The sequence below is a fragment of the Polypterus senegalus genome, chromosome 8, assembly GCF_016835505.1.
Source record: "Polypterus senegalus isolate Bchr_013 chromosome 8, ASM1683550v1, whole genome shotgun sequence".
Classification (NCBI taxonomy): Eukaryota; Metazoa; Chordata; class Cladistia; order Polypteriformes; family Polypteridae; genus Polypterus; species Polypterus senegalus.
Genome location: NC_053161.1, coordinates 157,742,594 through 157,764,773, shown reverse-complemented (window position 1 = coordinate 157,764,773; position 22,180 = coordinate 157,742,594). Strand labels below are relative to the sequence as shown.

Here is a 22,180-nt window from a genome sequence, read left to right as displayed (position 1 = left end):
AATCACAAGGAAGCTTAGCATTTGGCAGCTTAAAAGTAGTGAAGGGTTCTGCTTCTACGGCTCAAGAAGAGACACCAGAAGGATGACAATTCAAAGCCAGCGCGTGGAGCTTAGCCGGTGACACCACAGGGTGAATTCTGGGACTGAAACAGCCTCAGAATTTTGGGACTGAAACAGCATCAGTGTATTGACAGCCTGAAGCACATCTGACTTTTCAATTTTAAAATTTGTAACTCAAGAGGTTTTAACTATATTTGCCTGAGACATTATATGTGTTTCTTCTTTTACAAAAACTTTGGTAAAGTGATACATTTCACTTGCTGCTTATTTTTGATTATTTCTTCGTGTGTCTGCCTGTAGTTTCTTAAATTCTATTTTTCTGCTTCTGATATCTTCGATGTTCCTACTGTTATTTCATCCACACCATTCTGAGCTGGTCCAGCATTTATCCCTAAACTGCTAGTAATGTTTGAGAGCAAGTCAATAATTATCCTCGCTTTTGTGATTATTTTTGCACACATGCAGAAACACGGCATGTCTGTGGTCACATTAGTGAAGTCTCTAACTTGATAAGGCACTTTCTCTTGTTGTTTTCTAGGAGCAAACATGGCCGCTCTACTCTCTTGTTTGCAGTACAGAAGAACAGCCAGCAGTGATTCACTTTTTATGGGGAGAAGGTGTACCAGGGAAGAAATCGATAGAAGGCTTTCTGCACAATATCGAGACAGTGTTTTACCACAGTTGAGAACTTACGAATGGATTGTGGTCAGTCAAGTCTTAAACATGAAGGTGGTGTGGGATGCCCAGCCATGTCCACTACCAATGGCATACTAGGATTCTGACGAATGGCTATCAATGAAGTGGCAGTTCCTATGCAACTTTAGTCCTATTACTGCATAGGATATCATTCTCAACAGAGGAGCTTAAACTCAATCGTCTAACATTCACTTCTCAACACTTTGCGGTCTGTATGTTCTAATAAATTTTAGAAGTCGAGTGCAGATAATTATTGACTTACTCTCGTATATCACTATTGAGATGCTTTTGAGGACATTGCATTTCTAGGTGATAATGGTTTTCCAGCCCAGCATATCTGTTCATCTCAGATTTTATTTTTAAATATAGTGGTTTTCTTTTTTTTGCTCATCTCGGCTGTTGATATTGACATATTAAACCATATTAGATCCCTCCTCTTCTCCTAATCACAGGCTGCTTCTCCTTCTATTATCATAGCCCCTTGGTCTTATCTTTTGCCTTTTTTCTACTTTTGCGTTTTCCTGTCAACTTATCCTCCTCTTCTCTTAATGGATTACTGGGGGGCCATAATCTGAACTGGTTACCTGTGGATTCTTGTCAATACCGTTTTTGCACAAGCCCTCCCGGCATATACTTTTGGCAGAAACTGAGGACTTAGTATGTGACTGTAGCAATGCCTGCTCTCATCTTAATCTTTGGTTGACCACTAGTCTGTGCCCAGACCTCTTTATTTCCATGTTGGCAAGGCCAGTAAAACTGCCCATCTGGCCTTTGTAATGATTTTGTTGTGTTTTATCCTAAATTTCAGCCATTGCAGCATAATTATCATTGCTTGTTTTGATGGTGGCACAGTGGTAGCAAGGAGACTGGGGTTAAAGAACCGGGTGTTACCTGTGTACAGTTTGCAATATACCTCCATGTCTGCGTGCGTTTTCTCCCACAGTCCAAAGACATGATAGTTAGGTGAACTGGAGATGCTAAATTGGCTCCAGTGTTTGTGTGTGTGTGTGTGTTCTTCCTGCAATGGGCTGGTATCCTGTCCAAGGATTGTTCCTGCCATGGGCCCACTCCATGGCCCTGCTCTAGATAGGTGGGTTAAGAAGATGGATGTTTGTTTTGATTATTTTATGTTTCTTTATTAATCTGCTTATATTTTTAGCCTCAGGTTTTAGATCAACATACATATTGGTGTTAGCTAAGCTGTACTTTGTTTGCTAGCAATAAATATGATGTCAGGAAAGTAATGTGGCATGATGTCCTCAACCAAGAAGGAAAAAGGCTGATGGTGTGTTACTCATGCTGTAAAATTAAAATTTTCAATGATAGACCACTGCCATTCATTTCGTTAGTATAGAGAGAGGTATTTGCAATTAACTGACTACAATCTTTGGTTTATATATTGTGACTTGACATATGTTTCTGGTGTTGCACCTGGCCTGTTTTTTGACCACTTTATTGTTTGCCCACCTGATTCACATTTTCCTGGTCCATATTTCCAGCCAAATATCTACCCTTTAGATGAACCTTTACATTTGCTCTCAAGAGCCTGACACCACAATAGAGGACATCTCTTCATTTGATGATATTGCAATATTGCTAAACACCTTCTTCTACATTGTTATAAACAGGTGAAAGGTGAGTACCATTTATTGTATAATATGTGCAGCTATTATTTTTTTCTTCTTGATCTTTCCCAAACTATGCAAGAAGTTTCAAATTGAACAGTTTTAATACCGACCTAAAATCAAAGCAGCACATCTCATGAATTTAATCAAGGCTTAAACAGTTTGGAGTGTCACTGCTGCACATACTGCTCACTCCTTCCGCCTACTTTCCTCATTCTGGGCACTACGATGTGTGTGAATTCTGGTGTGTTTCTGTAGACTGCTGCTGATTGAGAATCGCTTTCCACAATCAGAGCAGCAGTACGGTTTCTCCCCAGTGTGAATTCTTGTGTGTGTCTGAAGATTTCTCATTACTGAGAATCGTTTTCCACAGTCAGTACAGCCATATGGTTTCTCTCCAGTGTGAGTTCTTGTGTGGATCTGTAGACTAGTACTGCTGGAGAATTGTTTGGCACATTTACAGCAGGCATATGGCTTCTCTCCAGTGTGAATTCTTATATGTTTATGAAGATTACTATTGCTGGAGAATAATTTACCACATTCAGAACAGCAGTACGGCTTCTCTCCAGTATGGATTCTTGTATGTTTTTGAAGACTGTTCATTCGTGAAAATTTTTTGCCACACTCAGTGCAACCATACGGCTTCTCACCATTGTGAATTCTTGTATGTTCCTGGAGGCATCTCATTTCTGAGAATCGTTTGCCACATTCAAGGCAGCAGTATGGCTTCTCTCCAGTGTGAATTCTCCTGTGAATCTGAAGACTGCTCCTGGTGGAGAATCGTTTGCCACAGTCAGAACAACAATAGGGTTTCTCTCCTGTATGAATTCTTATGTGAGTTTGAAGATTGTTCATCTGTGAGAATCGTTTACCACAGTCAGAACAGCAATATTGTTTCTCTCCAGTGTGAATTCTTATATGGATCTGAAGCTGGCTATTATGGGAGAATTCCTTTCCACATTCAGAACAACAATATGGCTTCCGTCGTATAAAACTCCTCGGATCATCTTTGTATTTAAACTTGCATTTAAAAGTTTCCCTGATATCTGGGCAGACATCCAACGCTGTTGAATCTGAACCTTGCACCTGTGATTGAGTGCTGATTGTGTCGACTGTTGTCACAGTCACCATTGGCACAGACATATACTGAAAATTAGCTGGTATCATAATCTCTGAGTCAGATGTGAGTATCTTCATATTTTCATTAGGTTGTGTGTGCCGTGGCCTGCACTGAAGAGAGGTGTGAGAATGTGATGGTAGAGAGACACAGCCATTCTCATGTAAATCTGCAGAAATACAAAATGTATAATTTCAAGTAAATATAACAAGTTTAGAAAACAGCTAGTAGTTTAATATAGAAAAGTATACTCCCAAGCAATTTTTTATGAAGGAACCAGGATAAATGACAAAGTAGTAAGACAAGCTAAAGTCTAACCCTAAAATAAGTTCCAGCACACACCAAAACTATGTTATTACTAGTTTCAAACAATCCAGCACAAAACTCACATACTCATACTAGCCTATATTTCTAAATTCAGTTAAAAGAGCAAGAGAGGACAGATCCTAAATAATAATCATATTAGTCCCAGGTTTTTATTTCAGCTCTTACCTTCTCCAGAATGATTTGAACATGATGCTCTCTCAGTCCTTTGGATGTCATAATCCAAGGGTTCCGTCTTCACTTGGACAATATGGCCCGAGAGAGAGTGAGCTCTACTTTCCGTGAAGCCTGTTCCCATTAGTTCTTCACCTGGACAGATATCCTGAGGGAGAGACTCGGATTTGATGTCTTCTGCCTTGATGCCCTCTACAACTGCACTTTTCTCAAGGGCAGTATCATTAGCTGTTGGCTCAGATTCATTACCATCTATCGGTCTCCATTCAGAACCCTCCACTTTGATGCTGGCACACTCTTGAGGAAAGTGCACCGACTCCCACTCACAGTCCTCTTCCTTAATGTTCACATTCATTTTCTCCATAGCAGTATTGATATTCTGAAATAATGAGGAGAATTAAGAAAACTGAGTTTATACAAATATTGAGAACCAATGATCAATCATAATATAACATGTTTGACAGCGTTTTGTTGAAGTGTGCACTTCTAAATGATACAGAGTTGCAGGCCACACGGGTTGATTAAAAACATCGGGAGATTAACATAAGCCAGAACAAATCCATGGATGAAAACCAATCGGACTAAAGAATCTTTCATCAAAACCAACACGTAAGCCAGAAGTTGTAGTCCAAGAAAGTCAAAACAGAAATTAGAATACATCAAAGTCTCTTAGAAATTATCCGCAATCTTGGACGACGAGCTTTGAACAATGCCAGACAAAAAACATTCTAGCAACAATCTACCCAAAGTGGTCTCGCAGTAAATACAAAACATATTAATAACACAATTGAACATCCCCTTGGAGATTAACAACTTTTTTTATTATATTTATTCATTTTTCCTACTATTAAAGTTTTACTCTATTGGCCTAGCTCTCTTTCTCATGGGTGGGGGGGTTGATTTGTTTCAAACCTAGTTTTGTAAAACTTGACTTGCTTGTATGGAATGTTATTTGATTCGAATACATTCAATAAAATAAAATAAAAATGTACAAAATCAGATCCATTTGCAAAAACCCTTAAAAAAACAACTTTATTATAGGGGTAATATATTTCTGAAATCATAAAAGTGATTCCCAACAAAAAGTACCATACTTTAAAGTACTATAAAATCTGCAAGGATGACAAGGATAATAACCATGAAATGGAAGAAAAAAAATCATAACTCAAGCATAGGGCCAAAGCAAAACTGACAAGCAATTGTGCACGCAAGCCTAAAAGTTCATCTCAAATATAAAATCCTTTATACAAGTACAACACAATGTTTAGCCCCAAGTTGCTTAGCAAACGTATCATCTTAGCAAGTGTTCCACAGTCATAGATGAAGTGTTTCCCACAACACTGACCTTTTACATGGTGGAGTTAATGATGTCATCACATGCAACTTCCACGATCTCACCCTCTAGTGATGGCTCACCATGTTACAGGTACACCCGAGCAAAACGCTGTCACAGTGAACTTTCAAAACACAATAATAAACTTAATAAATCTTAAAATAATAAAACAGGATAAAGCCAAATATATTTGCAGTCCCCAAAAGCATCACAAAAAATATCAGATGTTACTGAATAATTTGTAACACTCTGGAAAAACATGGACAATACCTCAGAATTACAACACCAGCTTTCACTTTTAAGGGAGATACTTCTGGGGGGCTGTGCAAACTGCAGCCTTTTACAGAAGCTCCAGATTTCTCACCATTTTTCTTTTTTTGTTACTGAACTGATTTACTAGTCTTATTTATCATTCGGGGTGTGTTCAGACAATAGTGTTTGTGTATAATCTATTTATGTATGTATTTATTTACAGAGCTTCACTCTGGGGACAAAAAAGTTCTGTCTATCTATCATATAGTGCCACTCATGTTTCTATCTATCTTTATATCTAACCAACCTTAAAAAGGTCAAACTTAAATGTGATTTCATCAATACATTTGTAATGGTTTTGGAGATTTTTTTTAATGCTTTATTTCACATTTTGTCCATTTTTGAATAATTATCATCGATTGATTTGAATGTCTTTATTATTTTACTTATCTTTGTAGAAACCATGTTGTGTATCAATTGTGTTGTTAGCAACACAGGGCCATTCCCATCCTAGCGAATTTCTCCTCACAAGATTACAACCTAGAAATGTCTAAAAACTTACAACTGATAAGGGGTCCAGACTTTTCTAAATGCCACATTTACTTTTTTTTTTAACATTTATTCACTTCCTCAAATAAATAGTAACTGTACATTAACATTTCGATAAAAAGCCTATTGTTTTGTTTGTTGTCGAACTTGCATTTAATAGTTTTAATTCAGATGTCAACAAAATAAGCCACTTTGGCCAGGGTTGGCAAAACTTTTTATACAAACGTATGACAGGCACTGAATTCGCTTGGCCCATCTATGAGCCCCGAACTTATACTCAAGAATCAAAAAAAAAAAAAAAGAATTGTTCATGACAGAAAATATGAAAAAATGCATCTTACTGTATATACATCTGATTATGTTCTGAAGTGACAGGTTCAGTTTCAAAACCCCGATGGACTAGGGTTGGAGGCGGAGGGTGTTTCCCACTTCACCACTTTAACAACTAGAAGTCAATTCCTATTAATAATAATTATTGTTACTCATGTCACGATATGGTCTAGCACATACATTTGTATTTTATTTAATTAATAAAGCGCACGGTTTGGACTGAACTTAAACCAGATGCAATTCTTTAGCTCAGCACAGCTTTTACGAAGAGCAAGCATTTGCGCGGCGATCTCCGAGTGTACGTGCGCGATCACGGGGGTACTCAACACCGACTGAGTAAAAGAATGAACGGTTACGGGCAGGGGTGGCGTGTCTCGGACATTAAAATATATAATGGGACTGGGAAGGTAAGGCGACGTGAGCCGCAGAGACCGTACGTGGGCCGTTACTCACTCACGCTCCGCCGGTATGACAGGAAAAAAAAAAAAAGACAGCTCAGCCTTCTCGGTAAAATAAGACACGTAAAAACAAACACGTCATCCCTCCTCGCTGACCTGTGGCCTTTAACAGGCGGCGATCATCAGAGTGTTAAACTCGCACCGAAAGAGAAAGAAGCCCAAAAAGGGTCACCCAGGCGATTCCCACTCGCAAAACACTGCAGACGATAAGACGCGTCATTTGCCGCGACGGCTTCGACCAGCGCCTTTGATTACACCGACACTGCCGCTGTATCTTTTCCTTTCTCAGTTTCGTCCCATTTTTATAGTATTTAAACACACACCTTTTCACACAATCCTAAACGCCGCGGATTCAGCTACTTGATTTCTCCTCTTCATCCCAGTTGTCAGACTGCCATCACTTACAATATGATCAGTTGCTGCCATCTGCTGGACGGAGGTTCCTAATTTACTTTTCACTGTTTAAAAAGATTCGAAACGCTATTATGTTTTTAAAACTCAATACGGATTGTAATAGGATTTTCTTCTCAATGCTTATATTTATTTGTTTTAAATTACCAAAGAAAACTTTCTTGTTGAAGTTTAACAGTTAGACTGCTGTATATTTGACTGTCCTCTCTTAATTTCATGCAAAACATCTTTGTGGGGAGAGAGAAAGAGAGATACAGGTATATGTCAAGCACATTTAAACAGAAGAGACTGTTCGTTACAATAATGACATGTGGCCGCAGTTCTAGAAGACTGAATTTGAACACAAAACTGCAATCAGTATCCCTTATCCAGAGAGAGATTGGTCGGCTTATAGCTTAGACAGTAGTTTGAAGGTAGCAGATGGAGCAAAATGAAGAAAAACGTGCAATTCAAGCAGATTTTACTTCCAAAACTAAATCTTTTTTTTTTTTTTCTGAAGATCTTTATAAGTCTACGGGTAATGCAGGCTGTTATTCAAAGACCAAAAAAATTGTTCCATCCATCTACAGTAGTGTCCAGACTCCTTCACAAGTCCTAATTTTCTACATGACAAACGATTTGTACATATATTTATCTATTCATATTTTAATGAGAACTCTTATGTTGTAACAATCCATTTCCAAAGTTAAAACAAACCATTCAATGTAGAAATTTGACAGAAGAAGAAAAACTCTGCAGTTCATGTTTGCTTGAGCATTTAAACCTCTGTGCTTTGGGAACTCCAGATTTACACAAATGACAATTGAATCACAAATGACACAAACATGACACTTATTTGATTATAATTAAGCATAATTAGGCACTACTTGTGAGTCTTTTATCTCTCTCTCTCTCTCTTTCTCTGGTTATAAAAAGCCCCCTTTGTATGGCCATAGTGTTTGTGGGACAATCACTGCACAAATGAAGGCAAAGGAGCATTCTACTGATGTGAGAAACAATGTCATTGAAATGGCTACAAAAAAATGAAGAAGAGTTTGAATATCCTGTTAATTATTGCTGGATCCATCATCAGAAAGTGAAAGGTTCATTACAGCACCCTGGCTCTTACTAGAGCAGGCCGTCCCTCAAAACTAAACATCAGAGCAAAATGTTGACTGGTGAGAGGGGTGACTAAAAATCCAACCATCACTCTCAGAAGTCTGCAATCCTCTTTGGCTGAAACTGGAGTGAAGGTGCAGGGGGTCCGCAGTTTCAAGAGCTCTCCATAAAACAGGCCTCTACAGGTGGGTAGCAAGGAAGAAGCTATTCCTTAAGAAGGTCCACATAAAAGCATGTATGGAATTGCTACAAAGCATGAGAAAGACCCAGTTAAGATGTGGGAGAAGGTTTTATGGTCAGATGAGGCCAAATAGAACTTTTTGGCCAGAGTTCAAAGAGAGGTATGTGGTGTAACACTAACACTGGCCATGCCACAAGAAACACCATAGCCATGGTGAAATATGGTGGTGATAGCATCATGCAATGCGGATGCTTTTCATGTGCTGGGACTGGGAATCTTGTCAGAGTTGAAGGGACAATGGATGGACACAAATACCACACAACATTGCAAGAGAACTTATTCCAGTCTGCTACAAACCTACGGCTCGGCAGACGATTCATCTTTCAACATGACAAATGACCCTAAACATAAGGCCAAAAAGGCACTGGGATGGCTCAGAAACAGAAAGGTGAAGGTTTTCGAATGGTCAAATCAAACCTAGATTTTAACCCTGTTGAGAATCTGTGGCACAATTTGAAAACTGCTGGCCAGAGGCGCCATCCCACCAAACTTGAGGATCTCTAGAAATTCGACCAAGAAGAATGGAGAAGAATCCCTCTTGATCAAAGTGCCAAACTGGGACATACTTACATACCCAGAAGAATGAAGGCTGTTATTGGAGCAGAAGTGTTCTCAACAAAGTATGAACGTGTAGGCCTTGAATTCTGTCTTCAAACACTAACTTTGGAGTTTTTTCTGATTCAGGTCAATATCTACAGAAATGGTTTATTTTGACTTTGGGTATGTATTGCTACAGCATAACAACAACAACATTTATTTTTAAAGCACATTTTCATACAAAAAATGTAGCTCAAAGTGCTTTACAAAATGAAGAATAGAAAAATAGAAGACACAATAAAAAATAAACATAAGTCAACATTAATTAACATAGAATAAGTAAAGTCCGACAGCCAGGGTGGACAGAAAAAACAAAAAAAAAACTCCAAAGGCTGGAGAAAAAAAAATCTGTAGAGATTCCAGACCAAGAGACCACCCAGTCCCCTCTGGGCAATCTACCTAACATTAGTCAAACAGTCCTCTTTGTATTTAGGGTTTTCATGGAAGGACCTGATGATGATGGTCACGTAGACTTCTGGCTTTCAGTCCATCAATGTTGGTGCATCATGATGCTTTGAGTAGGTGGTGGTGGCGCAGGCCGCCACCACAAAGAAACCGGAAAAAGAAACAGAAGAGAGAATTGGGGTCATTATGGATTTTGGAGCCACTATGAATAGTTATTATGAAGAATTGAACATACAGAGTATCAGTATTAAGTTAAAGTGAAGTTATAAAAAGGCCATATTAAAGTAATGTGTTTTCAGCAGTGTTTTAAAGTGCTCTGCTGTATCAGCCTGGCGAATTCCTATTGGCAGGCTATTCCAGATTTTAGGTGCATAACAGCAGAAGGCCACCTCACCACTTCTTTTAAGTTTAGCTTTTGGAATTATAAGGAGACACTCATTTGAAGATCTAAGGTTACGATTTGGAATATAAGGTGTCAGACATTCCGATATATAAGATGGCGCGAGATTATTTAAGGCTTTATAAACCATAAGCAGTATTTTAAAGTCAATCCTGAATGACACAGGCAACCAGTGTAGTGACATCAAAACTGGAGAAATGTGTTGGATTTTCTTTTCCAGTTAGGATTCTAGCAGCTGCATTCTGCACTGTTGCAAATGATTTATGTCTTTTTGGGTAGTCCTGAGAGGAGTGCGTTACAGTAATCTAGTCTACTGAAAACAAAAGCGTGAATTAATTTCTCAGCATCTTTCAATGATATAAGAGGTCTAACTTTGCTATGTTTCTTAAGTGAAAAATGCTGTCCTAGTGGTCTGATGAATATGTGACTTAAAATTCAGATTACAGTCAACAGTTACCCCTAAGTTTTTTAGTTCCGTCTTAACTTTTAATCCTAATGTATCAAGTTTATTTCTGATAACCTCATTGAATCCATTATTGCCAATTACTAAAATTTCAGTTTTCTCTATTTAGTTTGAGAAAATTACTATTCATCCATTCAGAAATACCAGTAAGACATTGTGTTAGTGTATCGAGTCGGAGTCATCAGGTGCTATTGATAAGTACAGCTGTGTGTCATCAGCATAGCTGTGGTAGCTCACGTTGTAACCTGAGATAATCTGACCTAACGGAAGCATGTAGATTGAGAAGAGCAGCGGACCCAGGATAGAGCCTTGTGGAACACCCATATGATATCATGTGTCTTTGAGATTTGATTACCACAACTCACAAAGAATTTTCTCCTGCCAAGTAGGATTCAAACCAATTTAAGACACTACCAAAGAGGCCCACCCATTGACTAAGGCGATTTCTAAGAATATTATGATCAATGGTGTCAAATGCGGCACTCAGATCTAAGAGGATGAGAACAGATAAATGGCCTCTGTCTGCATTTACCGCAAGTCATTTACTACTTTAACGAGTGCAGTTTCTGTGCTGTGATTTGTTCTAAACCTGACTGAAATTTATCAAGAATAGCATGTTTATTGAGGTGGTCAGTTAACTGCATAATGACTGCCTTCTCTAGACTTTTACTTAAGAAGGGCAGGTTAGAGATGGGTCTAATATTTTCAAAGGCAGAGGGGTCAAGATTATTTTTCTTGAGCAGGGGTTTAACTACAGCAGTCTTAAGACAGTCTGGAAGACCCCGTATCTAATGATGAATTTACTATGTCAGAATATTGTCAATTAGCACGCCTGATACTTCTTTGAAAAACCTTGTTGGTATTGGGTCAAGGACGCAGGTGGAGGGTTTCAGTTGAGAGATTATACTATGTAATTCAGGTAAATCTATCCTGGTGAAAGCATTTAATTTGTTTATAATGGAGTACCGGGGCTTTGGAGGTTCTGCAGTGTTGGGGAGATATACTATGTTATCTCTAATATCATTAATTTTTTGATTGAAAAATACAGCAATGTTCTCACAGGTTTCACTGGAAGTATTCTGGGGGCATTCCTTTGTGTTACCTGGGTTTAACAGACGATCAATTGTAGAAAATAAGACTCTGGGATTACTAGCATTGTTATTTATAATTAGAGAAATAGCAGCCTCTCAAGACGGACTGTGTTATTGTATTCTGTTATTTTAACCTTCAATATCTCATAATGGATAGTTAGTTTAGTTTTCCTCCATGTATGCTCAGCTCTACGACATGTTCTTTTAAATCAGACACTCTTTGGGTCTTCCATGGAATACTAGAAGATTTTTTAACTTTCTTTTCAGGTGCAACTATATCAACAGCAGCTCTTACTTTAGAATTAAAGTTTTCCACTTTACTATTTACATTATCCTCGCTATTATAGTTGGCATTATAAACGGACTGATTGCTTAGAATAGTTGTAAGTTTTAAAGCTGCTGATGAGTCAAAGAAGCGTTTTTTAACAAAATGCTTCTCATGAGTGTTTTCTATCTTTATTTCTATATTAAATAGTAGAAGGAAATGGTCTGATAGACCAATATCAATGACCTGCTTTATATCAACTTTAAGTCCTTTAGTAATCACTAAGTCTAACGTATGACCTGCTTTATGTGTAGGCTGATTAACAAGCTGTCTCAAATAAAAAGAGTCCAGGAGGTTCATGAATTTTTACTTTTGGTCACACTGATTGTCGATATGAAAGTTAAAGTCGCCGACTATTAAGAGTGTGTCATAGTTTGTAATTAAAATTGACATTAAGTCAGAGAATTCCTCAAAGAAAGATGTGTTATATTTAAGAGGTCTATACATGGATAATACCAGAACGTGAGAATCTCCATGAATAACAACGGCGAGATACTCAAAGGACTTAAATTTACCAAAACTAACATCTTTACATTTGGGCTCGAGTAAATGTTTGCCAATCCGCCTCCCTTTTTCCCCTGGCGGTCTGCACGAGTAAAACTGTAATCCGGAGGCGCAGATTCGATTAAAACAGCCCGCCGTCTGAGTTAAGCCACGTTTCACTGCAATAAAATCAATGTTTCTATCACTAATAAGATCGTTTATAAAAAATGTCTTGTTAGTTAAAGCTCTAACATTTAATAGTGCCATATTTAATGTTTCGGAGGGCAGAACTGAATTTTATTCGCGTTATTGGTATTCGGAACAAAAACTAAGTTATTTTTGTTAACGCCGCTCTCTGTGTATTTTTTATGTAATCTACAATCCATTTTTATAGTTTTAATGCATTGTTGATCTAATGTAGTAATTGCAATTAAATTATTGGTGTTTATACCTAGATTTTTTATGTGCATTAAGATTGGTTATTAGATTATTAATGTTGTGCACTTTAATGGAAGACTGTGTTAAGTCATTATGTCCTATCAAAGCAGTAGCATTACGGAAGGGGTTTAAAGTAGAAGTAGACAGTCAAGATAGACGAATTACCTTAGCGAGGTTTTCGGAGAGGACCCGGGCACCAAATCTATTCGGATGCAGTCCTTCCCGCTTGAAGAAATGCGGCCTTTCCCAAAAAAGATCCCAGTTGTCAAACAACCCGATGTCTTGAGTCTCGCAGAAGCCTTTCAGCCAGTTGTTTAGACCCAGCAGACGACTGTAGTATTCATTCGATCGTCTGACGAGAGGTAGTGGACCCGAGATGAAGATTTTTGCCGATGGGGTCCTCTCCTTCGTGTCTTCAGCTAGTGCTGTGAAGTCAGACTTGAGAACCTCCGACTCTCGGTGCCTTATGTCGTTTACGCCGGCATGTAGAATAATGGATCCAACTGCCTTCATGTGTTTCTCTTAGATGGTTGTCGCCCGTCTCATCACCTCATGGACTCGAGGACCAGGAAAACAAGAAACAAAAGATAAGAGTTCACATTAAAAATAGTGAATGGATACATATTTGTACAAATCATTTGTCATGCAGAAAAGTATGGTGATGTTCAAGGGGGTTGAATACTTTTGCGCGTCACTGTATCTTCTTCATGTGCTTAATCAGGGCAGGGTCGGAGGGAAAAATCAAAATGCTTGTAGAACAGTCACTACTCGAGCTACAAAGTCCAGTTAAGTTTCAAGCTGATTTCAAAATCCTTCTTCTTACAAATAAAACCTTAAATAGCTGAGGCTATAATGCTTATCTGAGCTTATTACTTAAAGACTGGACCATGCAGTACAATACGATGCCAGAATAGTTACAATTCCAAGGATTAATAAAGTTAACAGTGGGGGGTTGAGCTTGTTACAGAGTCCCAAAGTTGCATAATAATCAGCCTGCTACTATAAGAGATGCCCCTTCGGTCTCAGCTTTCAAATCCAGACTGAAGACTCACTACTTCAGTTTAGCATACCCTGACTAGAGCTGCTGATTAGATGTGCAGCCTGCATCTCTGTGGTTAGTCATTAGTACAAAAATATGTCATACAATAATTACCAACCTTTATTGACCCTCCTCTGTTATTGCTCTTTTTGCTACCATGTTGAGGTAATGGGCAGCATGGTGGCACAGTGGTATCACTGCTGCCTCACAGTTAGGAGACCCGGGTTCACTTTCCGGGTCCTCCCTGCGTGGAGTTTGCATGTTCTCCCTGTGTCTGTGTGGGTTTCTCCCACAGTCGAAAGACATGCAGGTTAGGTGAATTGGCCCTAGTGTGTACTTGGTGTGTGGGTGTGTTTGTGTGTGTCCTGCGGTGGGTTGGCACCCTGCCCGGGATTGATCCCTGCCTTGTGCCCTGTGTTGGCTGGGATTGGCTCCAGCAGACCCCCATGACCCTGTGTTTGGATTCAGTGGGTTGGAAGATGGATGTTGAGGTAATTGCTGCCACTGCTCTTCTTCCACTCCAATGGAGAAATATCAGAAATACTAGGAAATCTGCAATTTAAAGACAAATGCAAAGAATAAAGGATTCTGACATCTTCTTTGCTTGCCAAGCAAGCTTTTCTAATAGTCTACAATGCCCTGAAGGGGACAGGTGGCCAGATGGCTGAGGTCTGAAGGACTGTGACGTTTCTGACATTGCTTCTGTGACTTTGCATTTTAACTGAATGTGGACCCTTGGAGGTTTATTTCCTGAGTCATTTTTCCAATCATCTTCTTCAGGACTAACCTGTATTTTCATCACAAGCACAACAGTCAGTCAGTCATTGTCCAACCCGTTTTATTGCAACACAGGGTCAAGGGGGTCTGCTGTAGCCAATTCAAGCCAGCACAGGGCGCAAGGCAGGAACAAATCCTGGGCAGGGCACAAACACACAGAGCCACCAAGCACACACTAGGGACAATTTAAGATCGCCAATGCACCTAACCTACATGTCTTTGGACTGTGGGACGAAACCCACGCAGACACGGGGATGAACATGCAAACTCCACGTAGGGAGGACCCGGGAAGCGGACCCAGGTCTCCGTACTGCGAGGCAGCAGCGCTACTACTGCGCCACCATGCCGCCCTGCAAATGAATGCTATGCCATTACTTTACTTTCATATCTGAGTTCTTCAGCTCCCGTTTTGTGTAGTTCTACAACCTTTTGACCGTCTTAGTTTTCTGAATTTTCAGTCTCTTTATTTATGTTTTGTCATTTAAGACCGTGAACTTTGGATTTGAAGACATTGGGGTTTTCGTACGTTTTTACTTTCTTGGTCATTTATTTTAAATATTAAGGTATTGACGGAATTCTTGTGAATCTATATACTTGATTTTTTTTCTTTCAAAAACGTTTGATCGCGGCGATGCCACACTTACCTCCCACAGCTGGTACTGAAGGTCTCCTCAGTTCTCTGCCTTTCATTTTATTGTCGTCGAGCATTACAGAATTGTGGACGAGAACCAGTTCAACAAGCTCACCAATCTTAGTCACTTGGATTCTCCAGAAAATTAAAATAAGTCGAGGTTTCAAAGTTCTAATCTACCATACTGCTTTATTCCATGTGTGAGCGGTCCTTTTTCTGAAGAAAAAATAACATTTATGCGAAATTTACCCTGCTCCCAAATGAATCTTTTCGAATTTTAAAATAGTTATTATACTTAAAACGAATTTAGTTTTCATCGTAAAGGAATGTCTCACTCACAAACTTCAACTTGAAAGACTCCGGACAAGAGCAGCCCGACGCAAATCGAAAAACAGTAATATCTGCAGCCCAGAGACTCCGCCCTCACGCTCGAAGTACGTGAAGCTGACTGCAACGGGAGCCAATAGAGAGTCGCTGCGGACCTCTAGAGCTCCGCTTACTTATGCTTAGGGCTTCGGGAGAGCTATCTGACTTTTAATAATGAAAACAGTCGCTCACATTAGACACTGATTGAAGTGGAAAAAAACAGTTTTTGGATATTTTTGCATTTCGACATTGACCTGTGCCGTACATTTGACAATGTACTCCTACCACTATTACTATCAAAATTCCATATGCCATTACTAATAAAATAAATTAAAATCAGTATGTACACCAAGAATGTTTAGCGACCCCAAAGTAATTACCTCTAGGGCCCATTTCGGGTCGCGATCTCACGTCTGAGAAAAGCACTGTAAAATAAGAACACCAAAGTGGAATTGATGACGTCATGTAAGAGCGACGAAAAAGAACGACGCATTTCTGTTGGTAAATCGAGAGGCTGACGTTGTCGCGCTGTCGAGCTCTTGAGAAGGTAGGTTGGGAGCATGCACTGGTAACAGCACGGCGCATACAAAATAACTGAAAGTTATGAATAGACTAGAAACGCGCCGATACAGCAGCAGCACCGGAGCAGCTTGCGAAGGTTCCTCCTAGTCTCAGCTGTGTCGTACGGTACCCACTGCTTTACTCGACTCTCAGCTGAGTGCTCAGAATCTTGGTTTTCGCTCTGTTTTCAGCCCGCACTAATTTGTTTAGGATTGGTTTGCCGTTCCGAGGGTCTGTTAAAGGCTCCCTAACAGTGACGTCACGCTGTGTGGTGGACTATACATTTTCTGGATCGTCGTGACTACCCGCTCGTCTGATCTTTTCTCTCAATATCTAACAATAGCATCACACACATTGTCGGTATTTCAATCGTCCAGACACGCTGCCCGCGCCGTTCGGTCCCGTATGACCTCCACGTCACCTCCAATTGGACGCACATGCCATGGTTCAAGTTCAAATTTATAGTCACATGTGTTGAATACAGTGAAACTGTTACTTGAATGGCTGACTCTTACACTCTCTGTATCTCTGAATTGCCGCAAATAGATATAAGAATGTATGCATGTGCTATGACCAGTAGGGGTCGGTGCAGCACCCCAAAACTCAGACACCACAACCACAAGTCCTGGGTTCAAATTTTAACAATAATACCTTAACAAGGCATCTTGTCTCCCTTTTTCCTCTCCTGCACACTGCCAGGTAAGCGCTGCCCCCCTTCCATGTGACTCACCTAGATAAGGCCAAGTGGCTCCTTTTATTTTGGTCCCCAGAGTACCTGTGGTGCCAGGGAATACCCCGACGGAGGAAGTCCCAAAAACCAAGATGCACAGGTCCTAGTAACACCCCCTGGTGGGACCTAGAGTCCCCAACATGGCTGCTCTGTGGCAGTACAACTCCCAGCATGCCTTGCAGGTGTCCAATGGTGTACCTGATTCCAACCTGATTCCAGGATTGCTGCCACCTAGCAGTCTGGGGGAGCAGGTAGATTGAGCAGTTCATCTCCCCGTGTCCCGCCTTCAAGTTTGCCTCTCAACTTTGTCATATTCCTCCATGTCAACCTGCAGATCTTCAGATGGCAGCCTATGTCCAGATCCTTGTGTAGGCAGGGACATTCCTGCCTCTTTTCATGCATTAATTTTCACTGTTATGCTGATGACACCCAGCTCTACCTTACTAGTAAACCCACCTCTTCTTTTCCACCATCTTTGCTTATTGACTGCATTGCTGAAATTAAATCCTGGTTTTTCTTCAAATTTTCTTAAATTAAACAGTGACAAGACTGAGGTTCTCCTAATTAGTACACAATCATCATTGTCCAAGTCCGTTAGTCTTTCACTTGCTATTGATAACTCCTTTGTTTCCCCTTCACCTTAGGTCAAGAGTCTGGGTGTCATCCTTGACAGTACTCTATCTTTCCAAACTCACATTAATAACGCCACTCGGTCTGCTTACTTCCACCTACATAATAATTGCATCCGCCCCCTCACTCCCCATACCACTGCCATTCTTGATCACAGTCTTGTTATTTCTCGTCTCGACTTGCATTTCAATCCTCTGTGGTCTCTGTAATAAATCTCTCCATTAGCTTCAGCCAGTCCAGAATTCTGCTGCTCGTTTCATTACTCGAACCCCATCTATTCACCATATTACTCCGCTCTTGCAGCAGCTTCATTGGCTCCCGATTAAGTTTCAAATTGATTTTATAATTCTGCTGTTAACATTTAAGGCCATTCATAACCTCGCCCCTCCATATCTGTCCGACCTTCTTCATGTTGCCATTCCCTCCCGTAACCTTAGATCCTCTTCCTCCATCCATCTGACCGTCCCTCTCGCCCGTCAAACCACCATGGGGAACTGAGCATTCAGCCGGTCTGCTCCCAAGCTCTGGAACTCACTACCTACTGAGCTCAGAAATATCGAATCATTTTCAACTTCATCCATCCATCCATTATCCAACCCGCTATATCCTAACTATAGGGTCACGGAGGTCTGCTGGAGCCAATCCCAGCCAACACAGGGCGCAAGGCAGGAAACAAACCCCGGGCAGGGTGCCAGCCCACCACAGGGCACACACACACCAGGGACAATTTAGAATCCCCAATCCACCTAACCTGCATGTCTTTGGACTGATGGAGGAAACCCACGCAGAGAACATGGAAACTCCAAGCAGAGAGGACCCGGGAAGTGAACTCAGGTCTCCTAACTTTCAGATGTAAACTTAAAACCCATCTGTTTAAAATGGCTTTTTCTTTATGATTACAGTGGCTTTGGTTGGTTTTCATTTTTTATATTTTCTGTATTTTCTGATGTTTTAAGTTTTGTTTATAATGTGTTTTTTTATTTATTGTTTGCCCTTGAGTGCTTAGAAAGGCAAGAAAATGTATTATTATTATTATTATTATTATTATTATTATTATTATATTTGCCTCCTGGGTCTCCCAGCCAGGTACAGCAAGGGAGTCCACTCTGGCTGGGACGCCATCCATTAGAGTGTACAAAGCGTTAGCTGTTGCTGTTAAATGTGAATTTTTTTTTTGATATTATTGATTTTATTAAAATCACACAACATTCCTTACAAATAAATCCATTTTTACAAACATAAGATCAAAAACAAATCAACCCCACCCCTTAAAAAATGTGAATTTAGTTTCACACTGGAGATATGTTTGAGTCAATAAGATGTTCAGTTTTTGGGCTCTTCTCTGTTGAGAATTCTGGTAGAGTTCCACTTCATGAGAATACAATGAAACAAATCACAGTGCTATGATTATTGAAAAGAGAGGGCACTGTGAATAATGATGCCGGTTTAATGTGGATTCGCTAACGTTCAAGGTGAGGTTTCCAAGTTACTGTTTCCCCATGCAAGGGAAAAGATCTTCTTTCTGTTCCCTGGAATTTCTGGTTACACTTTAGGGGGTACCTCGTGTGAAGCTCGTTGCTGACATGTTTTGCAAGAGAATAAACGAATGAAAGATTTGCTGGTATTCAGCTCAATAAAAGCAAATGAAAAGCAGTAGGCCAGCATCACACTACAAAGTGCAGGGCAGGAGAGCACGTCACACCTAATGACTGCAGTTTCTAGATCTCATCACCTTGACTATGTCAGCTTATATGATTTGGAATTGAAGAGGATGACGGCTCACACGACTCCATCATGACTACTCGGTACAGTTTCACATTTCTGAAGTATCACAAGCTTGCCTCATTTTGGCAGCCAGTTAACTGCACTGGTGCTTTTATGGGTGTTTTGCAGATATGGTGAGTTCAGCTGCTACCTTGGCCAATCTTTCTCCTTTTTCCATTCTGCTATGGTTTGACAAACACATCTAGCGCCAGACCTAACATAGAAAATAGGGGTTTTCTCCAGCTGACCATCAGGGTGGTCCTGCCCCTTGAAACTCTTGTGGTCCCCGGCCGGGCCCAGGAGGACCAGAGGAGGGCTTGTGCCTCCTCCAGACCGCAAGGGGGCGTCCGTCCTGGTTATGTTGGGGGCCTCGGGTACAGGGCTTGGAAGCCCAGCCCTGTAGGGACCCGTGGCCACCGCTAGGTGGCGCCCCGATGTTGGAATATCCCGTGTGGTCCCCGGCTGTGGCAGGAGCCTGGCTGGGACGCCCAGGAGGAACAGAGGAGGGCTTGTGCCTCCTCCAGACCGCAAGGGGGCATCCGTCCTGGTTATGTTGGGGGCCACGGGTAGAGGGCTTGGAAGCCCAACCCTGTAGGGGCCCGTGGCCACCGCCAGGCGGCGCCCAAGTGCCTGAGGAACCCTGGAGCCCAGCACTTCCGCCACACCAGGAATTGCTGGGGGAAAGACGACAGGGGACACCCGGACGGCTTCCGCGCAGCGGCACTTCCGCCACACTGGGGTGTGGCTAGGACTGATTGCCGGGAAGCAGCTGGAGCCCATCTGGGTTCCTATAGAAGGGGCCGCCTCCCTTCAGTCATTGGCAGAAGTTGGGTGGAAGAGGATGGAGCTGGAGTGAGGACTGGAGGCGGCCAGGAGAAAGAGAGGCACAGGACTGTGTGGCCTGGACATTGGGGAATCAGTGCTGGAGGCACTGGGGTTGTGAGTGCACGAAAATAATTTGTATATAGTTGTAAATAAACAGTGTGTTGGGTGGAACTATGTTGTCCGTCTGTCTCTGTCCGGGCCAGCGTTCACACTCTATATAAAGGGGATAGGACACATAACTAAACACACTAGTGAAAAAAATATATAACAGAACATAATTACTAAACAAAAACACAACAATGGCAGCACGGTGGCGCAGTGGGTAGCGCTGCTGACCCGGTTCGCAGTTGCTTGAGTTTGAGTTCTCCCCGGTTCGTTTCCGGTCCTCCCTGCTTGGAGTTTGCAGTGTTCTCGGCGGTGGGCTGGTGCCCAGCCTGGGGTTTGTTTCCGGCTTGCCCTGCCCAGCAGACCCCCATGACCCTGCAGTTGGTTAGCGGGTTCCCACAGTTCCACAACAAACATCATTTACACAATCAAGGTAACAGAAAGACCACAACCCATGTCACTACATTTAAGCTAGGGTTGAGACCCTGAGTGAACGTTACGTTATTCAACTGTGGCATTCTTAAATATTATCACTAGAATTAAGCATCACAGTGTAATCCATCAGGCTTACTTTTATATTGTGGAAAGTGGGACTGAGTCACATAACCCACATAAAACAGTAGATATACACAAAACTATAGGCCTTACTAAAATAAATTGGGAACTCAGGTAAATAGTAACCCCTCAATCGATCCACATTATAATACACACTCCACAATAATCCTGCAATAAACAGAAATGTATTTGAAGGATACTCACAGAATGACTCTTACCTGCCCCTGTACATTTACATATTAACAAACACAAGGAAAAAAGGAACAGAAACATAAAGAAAACAGTTCCCCACACCAAAACCAGAGTTTAATTCTCCACACTTCTCTGTCCTCTCTCCTCTGCTCCTCCAGCAAGCTTTGTCTTCACCCACCCTACTCTGACTCCCAGAGTTGAGGCAGGCAGCTCCTTTTATATAAAACCTGAGAGCGCTTGCAGCGGCCTGAAACTGTGGCTCGGGAGTACTTCCGGGTGAGGTTGGAACCTGACAAAGTAGGGCCTCAGCGCCCCCTGGAGGTACACGCAGAACCCACCGTTCCATGTGGGAGTCCATAGTGGTACTGTAACTGCCACCTAGCGTTTTGGGGGCAGAGAATGACCAGACCAAGTTGTCTTTCCCTGTCCTTCCTGCCATTGGCATCCCAGACAGGTAATGATCCCAATACAGCTCTGGCTGGGATGCCAGTACCCATGGCATCTCTCACAATAGGAAGATTGGTTAAAATGTTAAGTTACTGAATGAACGTGGAAAAATATTATCAATGAAGTAAACACAGTCTGTAATTGCCTTAAGAAATGAAAGCCAATCTGCAGCACAAATTGTAAGAGTCCGTAACTGACATGGCCATCAAGGATATCTAATAACTTGAAGAAACCAGTACTCGCCAAATTTCAAACTTCCTTCAGTATTCAACTCAATTTTGACTTTTAGCTAATTCCAGGCTTCAGACTGAAATCTGATTTTTCATTAGCAAAAGAAATTCGGACATGAGTGTCAGTAGGCTTTGCATCCTGGGGACCAAGTTCCCTGAACTAGTCTCTAACATTTCAGTAATTATTTATCATTCTGATGCTGATCTTTCTGCTCATAAAATAAGTAATTACGGTAGCAAATGATGAGAAGAATTCATAATTAATTGCAGAATTATGATATTTGAGGGTTCCTCTAGAGCAGGGGTGCCCAATGCGTCGATCACGATCGACCGGGACATCGCATTGCATTCAAAAAAAAATTTTTTTTAAATGTTAGTCTATCATATATCCTGCCTATGGCATTAGCCACTTGATTGACAAACAGGGCGGCCAGTCTAAGATCTCTTTTCTTCTAACA

General features: G+C 41.1%; 2 protein-coding genes across 3 annotated transcripts in view; one reads left to right on the top strand and one right to left on the bottom strand.

The window, feature by feature from the left end:
• Positions 1 to 1,133: 1,133 nt before the first annotated feature.
• LOC120533197 (zinc finger protein 501-like) lies at positions 1,134 to 9,437 on the bottom strand. 2 transcript variants are annotated; one of them, XM_039759949.1, is made up of 3 exons: positions 7,242 to 9,437; positions 3,991 to 4,375; positions 1,134 to 3,667 (listed from the first exon to the last, which is right to left on the bottom strand). In XM_039759949.1, exons 2-3 carry the CDS (start codon positions 4,358 to 4,360, stop codon positions 2,571 to 2,573), a joined length of 1,467 nt encoding a protein of 488 aa, XP_039615883.1. In that variant the 5' UTR covers positions 4,361 to 4,375; positions 7,242 to 9,437; the 3' UTR covers positions 1,134 to 2,570. The 2 variants fall into 2 exon arrangements, with proteins under 2 accessions (XP_039615883.1, XP_039615884.1); XM_039759950.1 differs by lacking the exon at positions 7,242 to 9,437 and adding an exon at positions 5,342 to 6,170.
• Positions 9,438 to 16,160: 6,723 nt separating this feature from the next.
• The window catches only part of LOC120533174 (gastrula zinc finger protein XlCGF26.1-like), a 42,119-nt gene continuing 36,099 nt past the window's right edge, over positions 16,161 to 22,180 (top strand). Inside the window, exon 1 of the mRNA XM_039759906.1 lies at positions 16,161 to 16,230. The gene's annotated coding sequence lies outside the window, so the exon portion shown is untranslated. The remainder of the gene's footprint in view (positions 16,231 to 22,180) is intronic.

Coding starts and splice junctions, on each gene's coding strand:
- LOC120533197 (XM_039759949.1), bottom strand. CDS start 4,360: ATGGAGAAAATGAATGTGAACATTAAGGAAGAGGACTGTGAGTGGGAG. Junction 3,668..3,990: donor TTCAAATCATTCTGGAGAAG/GTAAGAGCTGAA, acceptor GTATTTCTGCAG/ATTTACATGAGAATGGCTGT.